At 49.0% G+C, this 19950-nt stretch overlaps 2 protein-coding genes across 2 annotated transcripts in view; one reads left to right on the forward strand and one right to left on the reverse strand.

The window, feature by feature from the left end:
- Positions 1–5140: 5140 nt before the first annotated feature.
- HTR1B (5-hydroxytryptamine receptor 1B) lies at positions 5141–6280 on the reverse strand. The gene has a single exon (XM_054398019.1). The coding sequence runs from the start codon at positions 6278–6280 to the stop codon at positions 5141–5143; it is 1140 nt and encodes a 379-aa protein (XP_054253994.1).
- A 156-nt stretch (positions 6281–6436) lies between these two features.
- Positions 6437–19950, forward strand: part of MEI4 (meiotic double-stranded break formation protein 4) — a 142952-nt gene continuing 129438 nt past the window's right edge. Inside the window, exons 1-4 of the mRNA XM_054392998.1 lie at positions 6437–6440; positions 6523–7112; positions 7207–7437; positions 7738–7788. Of these exons, the coding sequence (XP_054248973.1) occupies positions 6437–6440; positions 6523–7112; positions 7207–7437; positions 7738–7788 (876 nt within the window). The remainder of the gene's footprint in view (positions 6441–6522; positions 7113–7206; positions 7438–7737; positions 7789–19950) is intronic.

The following is a 19950-nucleotide window of genomic DNA, read 5'->3' on the forward strand; positions in this document are numbered from 1 at the left end:
CCCAGTTCTATCACTACCTGACATCCTAAAAAGTCCCTCCCCAGCTTTCTTGTAGTTCCCTGCAGATACTGGAAGACCACAAGAAGGTTTCCTCAGAACCTCTTCTCCAGACTGAACAGCTCCAACTCTCTTGATCTGTCCTCATAGGAGAGGAGCTCCAGCCCTCTGCTCATCCTCTTGGCCCTTCTCTGGACATGTTCCAGCACCTCCAGATCCTTCTTGTAATAGGGGCTCCAGAAGAGAAGCAGGACAGCAACATCCTCTGACCTCTCTTAGAGAGTCAAAACTTGAGCATTCTATTCCTGAACCCTAACATCTTTAAAACCTAGGTTCAGCCAGGACACACTTTGCCCATCACAAGCAAGTGAAGCTCCCACAGGCCACTCTTCCTGTCCTAAAATGCACTGCATGCATCTTGGCACAGGTTTTACTTATTTATATCTTCCAGCACTGAGTGATGTTTGCCCTACATTTCTTCTCCTTTCACTGCAAAGAGAGATGCTTGTCCTCACTCCATCTCCCTCCCTGTGGGGACAGTTTTCTGAACAAGACACTGCTGCTGCTCATCTAGCACAAGACCTTTACACTAAGCAGGTATTTCAGCGGGCTTCCAGTTAGCTTCCTCTCCTCCAGCCCCAAGTCAAGGCTTCCAGTTAGCTTCCTCTCCTCCAGCCCCAAGTCAAGGCTTCCAGTTAGCTTCCTCTCCTCCAGCCCCAAGTCAAGGCTTCCAGTTAGATTCCTCTCCTCCAGCCCCAAGTCAAGGCTTCCAGTTAGCTTCCTCTCCTCCAGCCCCAAGTCAAGGCTTCCAGTCACCTTCCTCTCCTTCAGCCCCAAGTCAAGACTTCCAGTTAGCTTCCTCTCCTCCAGCCCCAAGTCAAGGCTTCCAGTCACCTTCCTCTCCTTCAGCCCCAAGTCAAGACTTCCAGTTAGCTTCCTCTCCTCTGGCCCCAAGTCCCTCAGTGCAGCTTCCACACTGTCGTCCTTCCCAACCCGAGGCATGGTTATGTGAAATGTTTTGTTCGTGCAGGAAGTTCAGAGCCTCAACATCAATATGGAAAGATAATTTCTGGAGGAATCAGCTCCTCAGATAATTTCTGGAGGAATTAGCTCCTCAGCAAAACTCTCACATCACGGGGATCCAGGAGTATTCACCTCCAGCTGCCAAAGAGGAAGATTTATTCCAGCAGTGTGATGACCACCAAAGTCCAGCTCCTGAGCCTCATGCTCTCCAAATCATTCCACGTTGTTAAATTGGCAGAAGACTCAACTCTCTTGTGGAAATATTCTTTTTTGCACTCTCATTTCCCTTTTTCATTTTATTTTTTTTTTACATATGTAAGTGTTAACCGTTTGAAGGGGGAACTTTAGCCTAGATCCTGACTGCAAAGACTGAAAGTAAACTAAATTACCATTGGATGCAAAAGGAAAATAATTATAAGCTCTACAGATTTAATTGGTTTGGTAATGGGAAAACAGAGCAGAGGCAGAAACAGTTCTTTTTCCTCTCTTTTATTCTTCTGACACTTCTGCTTGCAACTTTCCTCTCTCTCTTCTGTGGCCTTGCCAGGGGATCTCTGTTCTGACTATTGTGTGAGGTAATGAGAAGGAGGGAGGGAATGGGGTGAGGGAAGAGGTGAACAGGTCCCCTGGAGCCATCCAGGAGGGTCTGAGGAGTTTCTGTAGTGTGTGTGTGTATATATATATATATATATATATAGTACAGATATTGCATATTTCATACATTTTCACATTTTCATCACATTTCATATTCCTAGATTGTAGTTTGCTTGTCAATAGAGTTTCATTTGCTGCCAAAACCTTCTGAGCTAGTCTGGCAATTTGATCTGGGGAGTAGCTTCTCCACATTCTCCACAATAAGAAGCTTAGTTATTTCACTGAGAAACTTGCAGTGAGCAAAATTCATTCTACAAGATTGGAAAAATGACAAACAGGAATAAGTGCTGTTTGCTGCTAATCTTCCTGGTTTGTTTTTTTCTGCCCTATATATGCAAAAAACCCAATTACTTAAAAAGAATATAAGCACTTTAGTCACCTAAGAGTTTTAGAGAATCCCTCTAATCACATTTGTCTTTTAGAAGCATAGTGTAGGAGTTCTTTTTTCTAGAGATCAGTATTTTTCAGGCAAATCTCCCAGATGTCTTCAAATCCCTGGAAATGTTTATCCTCCACTACTTTAACTTGCATCTTGCAGACTTCTTTCCTGCCCATGACATCTCCCTCCTGGCAGTTAATGGGAGTTTCAGAGGCACTGAGGGTCAGGCATCCTGCAGGGCCTGACTTTCTTTGCTATTCAGTTAGGTAAATAAATCCTTACTGCTTGGGTTAGTCTGAAGAAGAACAGGTAGATAAATCATGCAAGATTTCCCCAGTCTTTTTAACAGCCTCCACCTACAATACAGTTTGAAAGGAACACTGAGTACAATATCCAGCAAGTGCTAAAATAAGTTTCGTTTGCTTTGAATGGAACAAGAAAAACATTTGGGGAAAGGCCACCCAGGAATTTAATCTGGGGTTGTATGAAAATAGCAAGAATGATACCTAACAGTACTGGTTAGGAAGAAAGATGCCTGTTAAAAATCTGACCACTGACCAAAGCTTCCAATTTCAGCCTTCATCTGCCACCTGGTTTTGAGTGACTCATCAAATCAGCGTTACCTAAAGAAAGTCAAGAATGAGAAACCAGGCAGAGCAAGAAATATTCCTTTCAGCCACACAACTGCTACCACCACTCTTGAGAACACAGGAAAGCATTTTATTATTCATACTCATTTTCATTTACACATAGGAGGAACAATCAATGCAGTTCTATCACAGCAGGTGGACCATATCCTCTTGACTGGAAACTCTTGACTGCCGAATATGCATAGACCGGTCTTAAGGTCTGATCAGGACCAAAAATAGTAGTAATAATTAATAATAACAGGGAGGAGGAAGCAGGGAGGAGAGTAATTTCACTAACATTAGTAAATTCATGATCCATGGGTATTTATTTTGCAGGTGTGATACAGCTCTTCCCAAAGAGCAAACTTCTTTACAAAATACACCAAAGAATGCAATCACTTGGAGAATCCTAAATTTTGCAGTGGTTCATGCAGTAAGGGTGTGCAACTGACACGAAATGGGGGGAAAAAAATCAAAAAACAAAGCATGGCTACAACATCAAACTGCTACTTCTATTCCCAGCTGGTTTAATGGGAGGGAAAAAAAAAAAAAAAAAGGAAAAAAAGTCATTTGCCTTCTTGATTTCTGCTCTGGAGTTATGGAGTAGAAGCAAGAAGGATTTCTTTTATAAAGGTAACTATGAGGACAGACTACAGATATGCAGTGCAGTTGAACAGGTCTACAACTCTTGGGTCTACAGGTTTGGCATTTTGCTGTTGCTGTGAAATACAAATACATGACTTTTGCACACTGTCACTTCTTGCACTTCTTGTTCAGCTGGAGGAGTCATTGACAGAATTTACCGTGATGCTCCTATTTCAAACAGGGCTTTATTATTATTATTTGTTTATTTTGGGATTTTTTTCTCGTCTTGGCCTCCTAAGTGAAGGGAGCAACTCTTTCCACTGAAAGAAAGAAATTACAGGTGTGCAGAAGTGCAACTATGAGAGCAACACAGACAGAGACAACTGTGCTCTTGTGCACACCCCTACAACCGGCAAGGGAACAAATTAAGAAGTTAAAGCCTGCAAAATAAGTGGAGTTTACTCTCAAACTTTTTTCTTTTTTAAATTATTTTTTCTTCAGTCCAGGTGAATTATAGACCTTGATTCGAGGCTGCCCTCTTTTCTATTAATTTATTTTTTCTTTTTTTTTTTTTTATTTTCTTTTTTTTTTTTTTTTTTTCAGCTGATATGTGTGACTGTTGGAACAGCATCTCTGCCAGAGTCATTAGCACTGAAATGCAGAGCTGAGCAGTTTGGTGGCAGTATGTATTGACGGTTTTTTTGCAGCATCATGAGTCTGGCAACTGGGCTTGGGGAAGTTTCAAGCAGTGGGTTCTTTACAATAGCAACTTGATTCTGCAGATAAAAAGCAAAAAGAAGAAGAAGGAAAAAAAATAGATTGGCAGGATTATTAAAGCGTCACAATAAAGGCTGAGGTTAGCTGTTAGCTGGCGGCTGCTTTTTGCCAGAGGCACAGCAAGGCATGGATGTGCTGCGTGTGAAGAGAAACACAAAGGTGCTGAATCTCTTCACAGTGGTTCAAAGGCAGCTTTCCTCGCAGGATGCCTCATCCCAGCCCGGCTCCGCTCCCAGCAGGAGCAGCCGGAGCGGTAAAGAGGACAGAAAGTAGGCTGAACTTTACAAGCAGCCTTCATCTGAGGCTTGTCCTACCTTCCTTCCTTGAAAAAAAAAAAAAAACAAAAAAAAAAAAAAAAACACCAAAAAAAACCCAAACCAACCCGATGCTGGCACGGGGACCGCATCCGACTCCTTGCCGAGGGGGCTGCATCCTCGGGTCTGCCTGGCGATGCCTGGTGCCGGGAATGCCGCTGGGGGACGATATATCGACCCTGTCCCAGCCCTGCCCCGGGGAGCTCGGCAGCACGGTGGGAAAGCACTAATTGGTCTAAACACGAGCATTAGCATACGAAATGGCGGCAGCCTGCTATAATAGGTGGAATAAAAAAGCAGATTGCCGTTGAGTCACTCTCCGCTAGCTGCCGGGAGGGGGGGGCGGGGAGGTGGCACACACAGAGAGAATGAAATGTCAGGAGCGTGCAGCATCGCCGCCCTTCGCCGCCACTCGCGAAGGGGCTGGGACAGTGGGCAGGGGGGTGGGATGGGGTCTGGGGTGGGCTGTCCCGACCCCTCGGGCACGGCTCGACTCGCAACGAGCCTTGCCCTGCCTTCCCGCCGCCCTCCCGCGGGACTCGGTGCTGCCGGAGCCGGGATGGCAAAAGCTTTTTTTTGGGTCGTGCCTCCTCCTCCCTCCGTTCCCGATCCTCCGCCTCCCCCTACCGCCTCCCAAAGCCTTCCCGCCCCAAGCATGGCCGCTCGCTGTGTGCGGGGTTGGGGGGGCGAAGGGGGAGGGACGCGGGGAGCGCACCTACCTGTGGCATCGGGCACGGGCGTGCATGAGGGCAGCCCCGGAGAACACATCGCATTCCAAAATTTCAGGTTGTGCATCGGAAACGTATGAGTTTGTGGAAAGCTTGTTTGAAGTCTTCGTTAGACATAGTATAGATGACGGGGTTGATGAGGGAGTTGAGATATCCAAGCCACGTGAAAAAGTCAAAGATGGCCACGTGGAACCAGCAAGCGTCCTTGCAAATGGGCAACACCAGGCTGATGATGAAAAAGGGCAGCCAACAAACGATGAAGGCTCCTAAAATAATCCCTAAAGTCTTTGTCGCTTTCCGCTCTCTAGCGGCCGTGAGCTTCTTTTTCTCCAGCAGAGCATCCGAGACCTTCACCTTCACCTGGTTCATGTAGACGGGAGAGCCCGTTTCGCTGCATCCCTCGGGGGCCTTGGAGTTTATGGACGTGACGGATGAGGAAGACCCCGGGGAATCTGTGATTAACTGCGCCCGCGTTAGTCTTTTACCTGCTTTCTTTGGCGTCTGCTTCAAAATCCGCGACCTGGCTTCCACGTAGATCCTCCCGTAGAGGGCTATCAGCAGCAGAGTGGGGAAGTAGAAGGCTCCCACCGTGGAGTACACGGTGTAGAGGACGTGGTCCGTGTTCACCACACAGTGAGAGACTTCCTCGGCCTTCGCCTGCCGCCAAAACAAAGGCGGCATGGAGATGCAGATGGAGAAGACCCACACCAGAGCGATCATGCACGCTGCCCGCTTAGGAGTCCGTTTCGTGGAGTACTCGACGGCGTCTGTGATCGCCCAGTAGCGGTCCAGGGCGATGACACAGAGATGCAGGATGGACGCCGTGCAACAGGTGATGTCCGAGGACAGCCAGATGTCGCAGACGATCTGGCCCAGCGTCCACTTGCCGGTCACAGTGTAGATGGTGCTAATGGGCATGACGAGGATGGAGACGAGGAGGTCGGTGACAGCCAGCGAGGCGATGAGATAGTTGGCCGGCGTGTGGAGTTTCCTCGTCTGGTAAACCGTGGCGATGACAAAGGCGTTGGAGAGCACCGTGGCCAGGGTGACGAGCGCCAGGACGACGGCGAGTACGATCTTCCAGGAGAGAGGGGTGGCATCTTGATAGCTCCCTTCCTCGGAGCTGCAGTTTCGGCCGTGGTAAGATTCGTTGGCGGCGAGCAGCGGCGCTTGGCAGGGGCTGGCCGGCTCCATCACTCCGCGGCCACCGCCCCCCGCAGACGGCGGGGCTCGGCGCGGCACGGAGGGGCCGCTACCCGGGAAGGACCCCGTCGGCGCCGGGGGAGGGCTGCAGCATCTCCGCGCCGGCACCACCTCCCTCCCTCCCGCCCGCACGCCCTTCCGGGAGCGATGAGCAGGGCTCCGCCGAGTCTCACTCGCCGCCAGCCACGGAGCGGGGCGAAACGGGGGCCAGCTGTGTTCGCTCCCAAAGCCAGATCATTGCCCCACACCTCTTCGGGGAGCGCGGCGAGCCCCGGGCGTGGGGCTCCGGCCCCGGCCGCCCTTTGGCTCAGCCCCGCTGCCCGCGGCTCCGCACCGCGTCTCGACGGGCGCAGCGGCGGCGCCGCATGCCCGCGAACGGCGGCCTCGCTTCCCCCCCTCTCCCCCTGGCTGCGGGCGCGACGGCAGGGGGTTGCGAAGGCAGCGGAGCCGCCCCGCCGAGCCCTGCCTTCACACGCAGCCCGCCGCGGCAAGTTTGCGGGAGGAGCGGGAGGAGGAGGAAGAGGAGGGTCCGCGGGAGGCAGGTGGGGAGACCACCTTCCATGGCGCCCCTTCACGGGCCATACTGCAGGGGCCCAGCCTCGGCCCGGCGCGGGCAGGGGCCGGTGTGGAGGAGCGGCGAGCAGCCACCGCCCCTTATATAGCGGGCGGCGCGGCTCCGCTGGCACCGAGCAACCGGTGCCGCTCCCGGGCGGGCTGCCCGCCTGCCCGCGGAGGAGGAGCTGCCGCCTCCCTCTGCCAGCCCTCTCTCCGCACCCACCCGCCGACCGACGGGGGGGCCCCAGTCCCGCGCACCGCCCCTACTGCCGGACTCCCGCCCCTACCCCCGCAGTCGTCGGGAGGAGCCCGGGATCGCCCCCCGCCCCTTTCCCCATGCCCGCATCTTCCCTTGTCTGTAGCCCAGCCTCATCCTTTCTCGCACCGTGTCCGCCGTACCGCGGGGCTGGGCGATGCCCGCGGTCCTCACCAAGCCCCCTAGCAACACCGGGGGGGAACCGCCCCGTCCCTCGCCAGCGCTGCCGGTGCTGATCGGCGCTCGGAGGTGTGCGTGCGAGAAAGGGCAGGAACGGGCAGGGCGGTGGGGGCCGGAGGTGCAGCTGGGGAGGCGAGGTGCTGTGCGCTGCAGCCGGGTGCCGCTGCTGCTGGGGCTGCGCGTCCCACCGGATCACAGTGCCTGCTTTACCCTTAAACTTTTAGCAATTCTGGGCTCAGGCTTTTTTACATTTTTTCCCCTTCTTTTTTTCCTTTATCCTTTTTTTCCCTGTTGTGCTTGGAAAGGTACATCCGTGATTGAACATCCCAGACGTGCCGTGCAGGGACTATCAGTGCTCGAGAGGGCTGACAGGAGGGGCCCCGGCAGCACGCATATATCCAGGTCCCGCAGCTCCTGCCGCTGTTTGTTCTCCTCAGCCGCTGTTTGTTCTCCGTAGCCGCAGGAAAGTTTTGCACACAAAGGGAAGTGCGAGCTTGCTTTTTGCTGGGTAAGGGTAATTCCGAGCTCAGGGAAACGTCTGCTTTGCAGCCCTCAAGTAAATCTCCCAAAGATGCCACGAGAGACCCAGGGAAGAGAAGGCAAGGGCTTAAGCCTGCAGGCGTGTTTGTGCACACCTGCACATGCTGCTTACCTGCTTCAGCTTCCTGCCAGCTCTCAGCACTTCGTTCTTGAATATCTCCTTCTGGCTGTTTCCCTCTGTGGTAGGAAGGCAGACATTTTCCCAATGCTCTCATCCTTCTTGGGATGTGCTCAGCACCACGCAGGAGCAGGTAACTGCATCACCATCAGCCCGGTACATCGAGCTTATGGGCAGGGTGAAAAAACTCAGCACCCTGTTTGGCATCCTTGAGCAGGAGTGACACACCTCAGAGGATGCAGTTCAAGGAAGGGCAGCAAGAGGATCTCCTGAGGTCCCTTCCAACCCCTAACATCCTGTGATCCTGTGAAGCTAGAGAGGATCCATCATGGCCCCGAGGGGTGAGGAAACTCTAGGAAGAGAAGCATTGAGCTGAGGGAGAGCCAGGGCTGTACAGCAGTGTGGGAAAGCCAGAGCCCTGCAGGGACAGCCTGTTCCCTCTCTGTATCAGCACTGGGCAAGGTGCCCTGTTTTGGGGAAGTGCTAAGCACCCACAGATCCCCTGAGATCAAAAAAGCAGTGACAGGGCTTGAAATTTTGTTAAATCTGCCCCAGACCCCCTCTTCCTCTCTCTCAAGAAGTGAGCTAGGGAGAGGACTGCCTTGGATTAATTGAAGTATGGTAGTAAAGCTTTGCCTACATTCACTGAACTGGCAGGAAGATAAAATGTCAACAAGCTTTTCTATTTTCTCAGAAGGGCTTGGGATAGGTCTGGTTCCATGCTTTTTATTTTGTGGTGCCTCCTTGTTCAGCGGAGCCTCTGGTAATTGGCTGGAGCCTCTAGGCTTTACTGCATTAAACACAGTAAACCAGAGCTATCTATATTCTTCTGGTCTCTTTGATGGGCAGAGATTTTATAATCCTAGCTTCTAACACAGTGCCTCCCACTCTTGCTCCACACCTCTGCCTTCATTTAGTTGTGCTTAAGTTGCCCTCTAGCCTCCGTAGCTCAAGGTTCATCCCAAACAGGGTCATGTGTTGGAGCCTGATTTAAATTTAAAACACCAATAATAACAAGAGGGAAACCCAGGCCTCCATTCAGTTTTTGGAACAGCCTTCCTCTCAGTGGAAAGGCTCTTCAGATAAAATAATAGAGGCAATGTTCTAGCCCTAGCCACTGCCATCAGCCACCTTGTGTAATGCAGGCAAGTACTACATGAATGAACAATGAGTTCTGGCCACCCTACTTAATGTCACTATTTACCCTCATTATAAAATGTTTGTGTTCTGTGCACAGCTTTTGCTGTTGCCCTTCTCCATTAATTCTGGGTTGTTATTCATCAGTAATCATCATTCTTTGCATCCCTCATTTTCTTGGCAGGAAGATGCTTTTCTCCCTTGTTTGTTGTGCTCGCTTGGTTTTTACTCAGTTATGCAGCACTGCTGCCAGTGGCCGGGAAAACATTCACTTAGGACATGCCAGTTCCAGCTATGATGGATTCAGTTGTCTTCCCACAAGGATCACCTGGTCCTCCTGGGCAGGTTCAGTCAGCATTCCTTATGCCTCTCTCTGGGGCTTCAGTCTTGGGTTAGTAATAGCTGCAGCAAGAAAGGCTCACAGGATGTTAGGGGTTGGAAGGGACCTCCAGAGATCATCGAGTCCAACCCCCTGCCAGAGCATCACCATAGAGTCTAGACCATAGAATCACACAGGAATGCATCCAGATGGCTCTTGCAAGTCTCCAGAGAAGAAGACTCCACGACCTCTCTGGGGAGCTTCATAACAATAATAACAATAACAATAATATCAACAACAACAACAGCAACATAATAATAATTATAATAATAATAATACCTCCTGCAGAGGGCTGGAGCTCCTCTCCTATGAGGACAGACTGAGAGAGTTGGAGTTGTTCAGTCCGGAGAAGAGAAGGCTCTGAGGATATCTTCTTGTGGCCTTCCAGTGTCTGAGGGGGGCTCCAAGAAAGCTGGGGAGGGACTTTTGAGGGTGTCAGGGAGTGATAGGACTGGGGGGAATGGAGCAAAACTAGAAATGGGTAGATTCAGATTGGATGTTAGGAAGAAGTTCTTCCCCAGGAGGGTGGTGAGACACTGGCACAGGTTACCCAGGGAGGTAGTGGAAGCCTCACAGAATCACAAAATTAACCAGATTGGAAAAGACCTTCAAGATCATAAGTCCAACCTTTCACCCAACACCATCTAATCAACTAACCCATGGCACCAAGTGCCTCATCCAGGCTTATTTCAAACACTTCCAGGGACTGTAACTCCACCACCTCCCAGGGCAGCACATTCCAATGGCCAATCTCTCTTTCTGGGAAGAATTTCTTCCTACCATCCAGCCCAAACCTCCCCTGGTGCAGCTTGAGACTGTGCCCTCTCCTTCTGTCACTGGCTGCCTGATCCCTGGAGGATTTTAAGGCCAGGCTGGATGTGACTGTGAGCAACCTGCTGTAGTGTGAGGTGTCCCTGCCCATGGCAGTGGGGTTGGAACTGGATGATCCTTGAGGTCCCTTCCAATCCTAACACTTCTATGATTCTAATAGAGCTCCATTCCATGGATTTGGTGCTGTGCATTACTGCTAGTGAGGTATGAAGAAGACATCTTTCCAACCAGACACGGAAGCGGCTGTGCCTGCTGGTCCTGAGGTCCTATCAGAGCAAGAGGTGCTCATGCTTTTAAAACTGACTCTTTCTGTCTGCCTAGCCAGGCTGCACATAGTCCTGTGTCACAGTTGGGCTCCCAGGGGCTGTGGCTTGCAGGAACCAGGTTCTACCTTCATCATCAATGAAGTGCTGGAGCCTTGAAGTGCCAGTCAGGACCATGCTGCGGATTGCATGCAGTCCCACATCAGCGATCATCTCTCCCTGCTGCACTGCCAGCTGGAGCCTTGCATTGTGTTGTTTACCTTCCCTTTGGACCCTAACTGGATCTGAAAAATGCTGATGGGAAGAGATCCTATTTCCTGAAGCTTTTGGCTTCTCTGCAGAAGCTGGCACAAAATTAATTTCATTCTGCTGGTGTAAGGCTGTTAATATTTCTTACATCCAGATTCTGATGTACTAAAATGCCCAAATATAGAAACTGCAGTGGAAACTGAGCCTGTTACTGGGTTTATTGCATCACACACTGCCCATGTATGGCATAAATATCATCAATGACTCAAAAATAAATGAGGGAGAGAAGGCAGGCACATAGATAGAAACCTAAATACCAGAAAGCAAAAGTCCTCATCCTGTAGTCAGATCTGTCCTGGCCACTGTGGTAGTTTGAGGCTGTGCCTAGAAAATTTTCCACAGATCTTGAACAGAAAGTGATAGAATGTAAATAAATTAATTACCAGTGGATGTCAAAGGGAAAATAATGATAAGGTCTAGTGGATGGAAAGTTGACCATGTGCCAGTTATGTGCTCTTGTGGCCAAGAAGGCCAATGGTATCCTGGGGTGGATTAGAATGGCTGTGGTCAGTAGGTCCAGAGAGGTTCTCCTCCCCCTCTGCTCTGCCCTGGTGAGGCCACATCTGGAATATTGTGTCCAGTTCTGGGCCCCTCAGGTCAAGAAGGACCTCAGAGAACTGCTTGAAAGAGTCCAGTGGAGAGCTACAAAGATGATGAGAGGAGTGGAAGATCTTCCTTATGAGGAGAGGCTGAGGGAGCTGAGGGCTCTGGAGCTTGGAGAGGAGGAGCCTGAGAGGTGAGCTCCTTGCTGGTGCTAAAGATGTGCAGGGGGAGTGCCCAGAGGCTGGAGCCAGGCTCTGCTGGGTGATGCCCAATGCCAGCACAAGGGGCAGTGGTGGAAGCTGAGCCATAGGAAGTTCCATGGAAAGAGGAGGAAGAATTTCCCTGTGAGGGTGACAGAACCTTGGAACAGGCTGCCCAGGGGGATCTCCCTCTGTGGAGATATTCAAGACCTGCCTGGTTGAGTTCTTGCATGACCTGCTCTAGGTGATGCTGCTCTGGCAGGGGGGTTGGACTGGATGATCTCTGGAGGTCCCTTCAAACCCCTAACATTCTGTGATCCTGTGTAAATAATCCCGTTGGTCTGATTACTAACTTGAAGTTAGTTGTGTAAACTAAGTCTTTCTCTTTCCAGCTTCCTTTGCTCTAGCAGATACTAGCTGATGGCTTTTGCTTAGCTGTTGCTGACCTTGGCTGTGTTCCTTTGTTGTGGCTAAGTACTAACAAGCTACTCTTTGCTGTTCTTGTCCCATGTAAAGAGGGGAGAGAAGGGAGGAGGGAGGGGGAATCACAGAATCAACTGTTGGTAAGCTGTTGGTAACCCCCTGATTATGTCCAGAGTGGTTCTTTTGTTGTTCATAAATTGAAAATGTATGTAAATATTGGAGGTATTCAGTCTGGAGAAGAGAAGGCTCTGAGGAGACCTTCTTGTGGCCTTCCAGTATCTGCAGGGGGCTACAAGAAAGCTGGGGAGGGACTTTTGAGGGTGTCAGGGAGTGATAGGACTGGGGGGGATGGAGCAAGACTAGAAACAGGTAGATTCAGATTGGATATCAGGAAGAAATTCTTCCCCATGTGGGTGGTGAGACACTGGCACAGGTTGCCCAGGGAGGTGGTGGAAGCCTCATCCCTGGTGGTTTTCAAGGACAGGCTGGATGTGGCTCTGAGCAACCTGCTGTAGTGTGAGGTGTCCCTGCCCATGGCAGGGGGGTTTGGAAATGGATGATCCTAGAGGTCCTTTCCAACCCTGACAGTTCTGTGATTATATATTTTGTACTCAGTGCATTTCATATCTCTAGATTGTAGTCTGCTCTTAAATGTAGTTTCATTTGCTTTCAACTCAGCTGCTCTGTCAAATTTTATTTTTGGGGGGGGAGGAATTTCAACCCACACACAACATTATGTGGATTTTGGCTTTTGGATCTTTTGAGTGTGTGTGAGCATAAAGGCAATATCAACTTCACCCCTGCCCCTTGGCTCAGGTGGCAAGTGGTGTGTGATGCCATCTGTAGCCTCCTGCACCGTGATGAGATCCCTCCTCGTGTCTTCCATAATGAAATTCCTGAGTCCTTCTGTTAGCAAAGATAACCTTCACTATGCAAATCAGCACAGTGGTGTTTGCTCGAGTTTGCCAACAGACAAATAAGGCTAATGCATGTGTGGAGTTTCTCAGTGTTAACTTTGAAATGTAGCTGAGGCCAGTTAAATGCCAACACTTGGAAGTCACTAGTCAAAATGAAATACTCCCAGCTTGAGTTACTGAAATTTAATTACAAGGAACAGCTGGGCCCTGGGTTTGATTTTGACTCTAAGGATCTAGAAAAAGAAATAAGCACATGGGCTCCAGGGGCACACATACACACACACTGAGTTTCTCAAATCAAGGGAAGGAGGAGTACAGGTTGAGTTATCTCCTCCTGTCCTTCACACTGCTCAGCCACAGCAGCTGAAAAAATGCACTCAGATTACATGGAATCACAGAATTGTCAGGGTTGGAAGGGACCTCAAGGATCAGCCAGTTCCAACCCCCCTGCCATGGGCAGGGACACCTCACACTACAGCAGGTTGCTCACAGCCACATCCAGCCTGGCTGCAAAAACCTCCAGGGATGAGGCTTCCACCACCTCCCTGGGCAACCTGTTCCAGTCTCTCACCACCCTCATGGGGAAGAATTTCTTCCTAACATCCAATCTGAATCTCCCCATTTCTAGTTTTGCTCCATTCCCCCCAGTCCTATCACTCCCTGACACCCTAAAAAGTCCCTCCCCAGCTTTCTTGTAGCCACCTTCAGATACTGGAAGGCCACAAGAAGGTGTCCTTGGACCTCTCTTCTCCAGATTGAATAGCCCCAACTCTCTCAGTCTTTCCTCATAGGAGATGTGCTCCAGCCCTCTAATATCCTCCAAAGAGTATTCAACTACTCTCTAAGTAGGCAGCTGAAGTTAAGTAAAAATAATCTCCAGTCCTCTCTTACAATTTCATATCCAGACCCTGCATCCATTCCAACACATTTCAGTTCCTGGAGGCAACAGCTGAACTTGGTGATCCTCATTCATCTACAAGAGGTTTGCTTTTTAATGATGTTCCTGGAGATGCTGCACAGGAAATAGCTTCAAGCCTGCCCCATTTCCTCTCTTTCCACACTGCCCATTATGCTCTTGCTTCATTTCAAAGCAGAAGAAATGACAGCTTGTGTAAAAAGGGCTATTGCCTCCCCTTATTGTGGTTTCCATCTGAGGTTGCTGAAGCCTCTGATTCACACTAAAATCAGTGCAAGTGCCTGATTTGCTGCCAGAGGATCACAGCATCACAGAGACATTCAGGTTGGAAAAGCCCCTCAGGATCACCAAGTCCAACCCAGAACCCTACTCTACTATGTTCACTTCTGAACCATATCTCCAAGCACCACATCCAGATGACCTTTAAACACATTCAGGCTTGGGGACTCCACCACCTCCCTGGGCAGCACATTCCAATGCCTGACCACTCTTGCCCTGAAAAAATGTCTCCTAATGTCCAGTCTAAACCTATCCAGATGCAGCTTGAGGCCATTCCCTCTTGTTCTCTCACTAATTACCTGGGAGAAGAGACCAGCACCAACCTCTCCACAACCTCCTTTCAGATAGTTGCAGACAGCAATGAGGTCTCCCCTCAGCCTCCTCTTTTCCAAACTAACCAGCCCCAGCTCCTTCAGTCTCTCTCCATCAGATTTATTCTCCAGCCCCTTCACAGCTTCCTTGCCCTCCTCTGCCCTGGCTTCAGCACCTCCACACCTCTCTTGTCTTGAAGTGCCCAAAACTGGACACAATACTCAGGGTGTGGCCTCCCCAGAGCTGGGTAGATCTGGCTGAACAATCATCCCTACAGTTCAGGCTATCTCCAGTTGTACACCTGAGGGAATTTTAACCCACTGGGACCTGTCTGTGATGGAATGCATGGGGAGTGAACTGTAGGACATAGCAGTGGCAGTATGGCATAAAGGTACAGCTGTCTACCAGGACTGAAAGTCACAGTGTCACAGTCTCACAGTATATCAGAGGTTGGAAGGGACCTCCAGAGATCATCAGGTCCAACCCCCCCTGCCAGAGCAGCATCACTCAGGGGAGTCTGCATAGGAAAGCATCCAAGTGAGTTTGGAAAGTTTCTAGAGAAGGAGACTCCACAACCCCTCTGGGCAGCCTGTTCCAGGGCTCTGTCACCCTCACTGTAAAGAAGTTTCTCCTCATGTGGAGCTGAAATCTTCTGTGTTCAAGTTTGTCTCCATTGTTCCTTGGCTTATTGCTGTGCACCACCCAGCAGAGCCTGGCCCCCTCCACTTGACCCCCACCCCTCAGCTATTGAGAGACATTGATCAGATCCCCTCTCAGCCTTCTCTTCTCCACACTAAACAGCCCCAGGGCTCTCAGGCTCTCTTCCTAGGGGAGATGCTCAAGTCCCCTGAGCATCGCCCTGCCTCTCCCTTGGATTGTCTCCAGCAAGGAGAGAAGTTCAGTATGAAGGCAAAGGATTTTCTGTTTAGACTCTGTAGGGACTCAAGTGAAGAAAGTCTCATATCCTGTGCTCAGACTTGACAGAAGATAAATCCTTCCCTTCCAGCTATGGACCTATATATGGTTTAAAGCTTTGGCCCACTCAAGCCTCTTCAATTCTGTATGTCTGCTTTAGAGGATGAAAGCTGCAGGGGTTGCCTTTCAGGACCCAGAGCTGATTTCACACACTTCCCAAATATCCTGAACATCGAATTCTGTGTTGAAAAAAAAAATAAAAAGAAAAACAAACTAACAAACCAACTCCCAAAGAACAAGAAGCCAGGCAGATTTTAAAGCAACCAACACAGCAAGCCTGATGGGAACTTGTGCAATGCAGCAAATCACAGAGAAGGAGGAAAACTGCTGAAAATGAAGACTCCAGTCTTTTCCTTGTGAAACCAGCACGTCAACAGTGATTTAAGGGGAGCCACAGAAAGATCTCTTCCTACTAAAGGTCTGGTTTCTTCTGCCTGGCTAATTACTATTTATCTAGGAGAGAAGGTAACATATGCTAAGCCCACTGCCACTATTTATAAACATGCCCTAGCCTCCTTTTGTTCCCAGAGGTAATCAGAAGCTAGGAGCTTTTGCTGGCATGCAGATTTGGGCTGCTAATTTAATAAACCATGTTATCAATTCATTTGAGTCCTTTTTAGGATGTTAGTGTTTACTAGCTCACAATTTTTTTCTGCAGTGCAGGGATTAATTGTTGATATTTGGTTGTCTTTTCTGCTTAGCAAGAGGCTTAGAGCAGAGATGCTCCCAGCAATGTTCTGAAATGCAGGCAAGGAAGGCATTTGGAGGTCACAAAGGTCCTGCAGGCCTACTTTCATCAGCAGAGCAGGGCAGCAAAACTAAAGCATCTGGCTACAAACTAAAACTAGACCAATGGCTACAGCATCACCCAAATGCCAGAGCTTTTTGGCAAGGTCAGGAGGCCCTTGGAGGGATTTGGGGTACTTGGCATTTACTCTCAGCAGCACTTTGCAAGGTAGTGCACAGCTGAAGATGGAGAGGGTCCAGAGGAATGCCATGAAAATGCTCAGGGTGTTGAAGCAGCTCTGCTAGGAGGACAGGCTAAGGGAGCTGGGGGTGTTCAGCCTGGAGAAGAGAAGGCTGCAGGGAGATCTAAGAGCAGCCTGCCAGGACCTGAAGGGAGCTACAGGAAGGATGGAGAGAGACTGTTTGCAAAGGCCTGCAGGGACAGGACGAGGGGTAACAGCTTCAAAGTAGAGAAGAGCAGATTTAGACTGGATGTTAGGAACAAATTCTTTGCTATTAGGATGGTGGAAGATTGCAACAGGTTGCCCAGGGAGGTGGTTGAGGCTCCTTCCTTGGAGATATTCAAGGTGAGGCTGGAGAGGGCCCTGGGCAACCTGATCTAGGTGGGGATGCCCTGCTGACTGTGGGGAGGTTAAACTGGATGAGCTTTGGGGGTCACTTCCAGCCTGGACCATTCTGTGATTTCATAATTCTATGTTTCTGTGATTCTATGATTCTATAATGCTATGATTTTGTGATTCTATGATTCTATGTTTCTATGATTCTAATTCTATGATTCTATGATTCTACAATTCTATGATTCTATGTTTCTGTGATTCTATGATTCTATAATGCTATGATTTTGTGATTTTATGATTCTGTGTTTCTATGATTCTAATTCTGTGATTCTATGATTCTATGAATGGCTACAGCATCACCCAGAGCTTTGCAAGTCCAGGAGGCCCTTGGAGGGATTTGGGGTACAGGCATTTACTCTCAGCAGCACTTTGCAAGGTAGTGCACAGCTGAAGAACTCATTTTGGTGATGGGAGATTCTAGAAACCAATTAAATCCAACATATTCTGGTCTTGGAGTGAGGCTGCTAGGAAATTGTTGGCGTAGACACTGCAAAGTGTGAAACCTAACTCTGCCAAAGAATAATTGAGCCAGCGAAGGCCATCAGTACCAGCACTGCTCCCTGTGTGGCTCTTTCTTTGAGCAAGAAAATGAAGCCTCTAGGAAGCAAAAGGCTCAGAAGTGGCAGGTAAATAGAATTGTGTCACTTTAATCTTCTGCCAAATGCAAGCCAGGTGGGTGTCCCAGTGGCTGGAAGCAGAAATGTCTCTCTCATACAAAGTATGAGACTCTCATGAAAAAGCAACCAAGTAAATTACAGAGCCAGACCAGCAGCCCAGAGCAGCATTGACCCAATGATTTCAGGATGCTGTAGCCAAGGCCATGTGGCCTGTTATTTTTTTTCCAGTCTTTTCATTATCCAAAGATTAACTGTCTCATAGGGTCTCATAGAAGGTCTCATTTACAGGTCTCCTAGAAGGTCTGACCTATAGGTCTCATAGAAGGTCTCATTCACAGGTCTCATAGAAGGTCTGATCTATAGATCTCCTAGAAGGTCTCATTTACAAGTCTCCTAGAAGGTCTCATTCACAGGTCTCATAGAAGGTCTGATCTATAGATCTCCTAGAAGGTCTCATTCACAGGTCTCATAGAAGGTCTGATCTATAGATCTTCTAGAAGGTCTCATTCACAGGTCTCCTAGAAGGTCTGATCTATAGGTGTCCTAGAAGATCTCATTTACAGGTATCATAGAAGGTCTCATTTACAGGTCTCATTGAAGGTCTGATCTATAGGTCTCCTAGAAGATCTCATTTACAGGTCTCATAGAAGGTCTCATTTCTAGGTCTCCTAGGTCTCATTTACAGGTCTCATGAAAGGTCTCATTTCTAGGTCTCACAGAAGCTTGTAAAACACCCTGCATTTCTTCATGTCTAGTGTATTCATTGTGGAAGGCAATACTTAAACCATTGCTGTGATCTCTATTTTGGTATCACAGCACATTAGAGGTTGGGAGGGACCTCAAGAGATCATGGAGTCCAACCCCCCAGCCAGGTTTTGTTTTTCATTCCAGGAAAAAGTCAGTGTTGAAGGATTCAGCTCTCAGGTAGAAAATGCCCATTTAGAAGTTCTGAGCTGATCTTAAAAACACCTTGCTTCTGGGTGTAGCCTTTTAAATGTTAATGGGTTTTCTAAAGCTGAGATGTGGCCTTGTCCTCATTTGCAACCTGTCTGGGGTTGTGGAAGAGGAATCAGATAATTCTATCTTGTAGCTTTTATATTTCATGGCTTTCCCTTTTCTTCCTTGGGAAAATCTTGTTACACCCCTTCCCAGTGTTTTCTCTCCTCATAGTCCTGTTTCCAAACTTCAGGAGATCTGCAAAGGTACATTGAGTTTACAGTTCACCTCTTTAAGAGCATACCTGGAGTAATGTGTCCAATTCTAGAGCCTCTATTACAAGAAAGATCTGGAGGTGCTGGAAGGTGTCCAGAGAAGGGCCATGAGGATGAGCAGAGGGCTGGAGCTGCTCTCCTATGAGGACAGACTTAGAGAGTTGAGATTGTTCAGTTTGGAGAAGAGAAGGCTCCAAGAAAACCTTCTTGTGGCCTTCCAGTATCTGAAGGGGGCTCCAAGAAAGCTGGGGAGGGACTTTGGAGGGTGTCAGGGAGTGATAGGACTGGGGGGAATGGACCAAAACTAGAAATGGGTAGATTCAGATTGGATGTTAGGAAGAAATTCTTCCCCATGAAGGTGGTGAGACACTGGCACAGGTTGCCCAGGGAGGTGATGCAAGCCTCATCCCTGGAGGTTTTTGCAGCCAGGCTGGATGTGGCTGTGAGCAACCTGCTGTAGTGTGAGGTGTCCCTGTAGGGGGGTTGGAACTGGCTGATCCTTGAGGTCCCTTCCAACACTGCCAATTCTATGATTCTATGCCAAGGCTTCCAAACCCAACCAGTCTTCCTTTTGCCAAGTACAAGAAAAAGATGCATTTATTATTTTTAAAACAGTACAAAACAAAACACCAAAAAAACCACCTCCCATACCTTTGGCTCTCCCATCACTGTCAAATTTTCTTTGGACTTAACACAGATCTATCCTCACATCCCCTTAGTTCATGACTTCTTATCCTAGCCACAGACTTTCTCCCCCTCACTTGCAAGTTACCTTCTCCATGGCTGGCTCCTGCAGCTGGGCACAGCTCTACACAGGAGCCTGACCTTCTGTTCACACTCATGTCACTGAGAAAGAGCAGAGAGAATGTCTTTGCATATCCCTCCAAAACTCACAGCTTCTCTCCTGTTCAAGATGGAGCACTAAATCATGGGGGATTTCGACACTGCAAAATTCAGTGTCCCATGGAAGATGCTGGGAAAGCTTCAGGTGAAGTATCTCACTGCTCTGGATGCCTCTGCTTCAGAGGGGAACTGGGGAAGTTTAGTAGCTAAAACTCTCAGCCTGCTTTCTATCACATTTCAGTTACTTTTCCTAGCCTTGCAAGCTGCACTATGCTGGGGAGGTTTAGTAGCTAATACTACCAGGCTGGTTCCTATCACATTAGAGTAACCTTCCCTAGCCTTGCAAGCTGCACTATGCTGGGGAGGTTTAGTAGCTAAAACTACCAGGCTGGTTCCTATCACATTAGAGCAACCTTCCCTAGCCTTGCAAGCTGCACTATGCTGGGGAGGTTTAGTAGCTAATACTACCAGGCTGGTTCCCATCACATTAGAG

This window comes from Indicator indicator, chromosome 2 (genome assembly GCF_027791375.1).
Source record: "Indicator indicator isolate 239-I01 chromosome 2, UM_Iind_1.1, whole genome shotgun sequence".
Lineage (NCBI taxonomy): Eukaryota > Metazoa > Chordata > Aves > Piciformes > Indicatoridae > Indicator > Indicator indicator.

What these genes read in the sequence shown, in the direction of transcription:
- HTR1B (XM_054398019.1), bottom strand. Translation starts at nt 6,280, where the DNA reads ATGGAGCCGGCCAGCCCCTGCCAAGCGCCGCTGCTCGCCGCCAACGAA.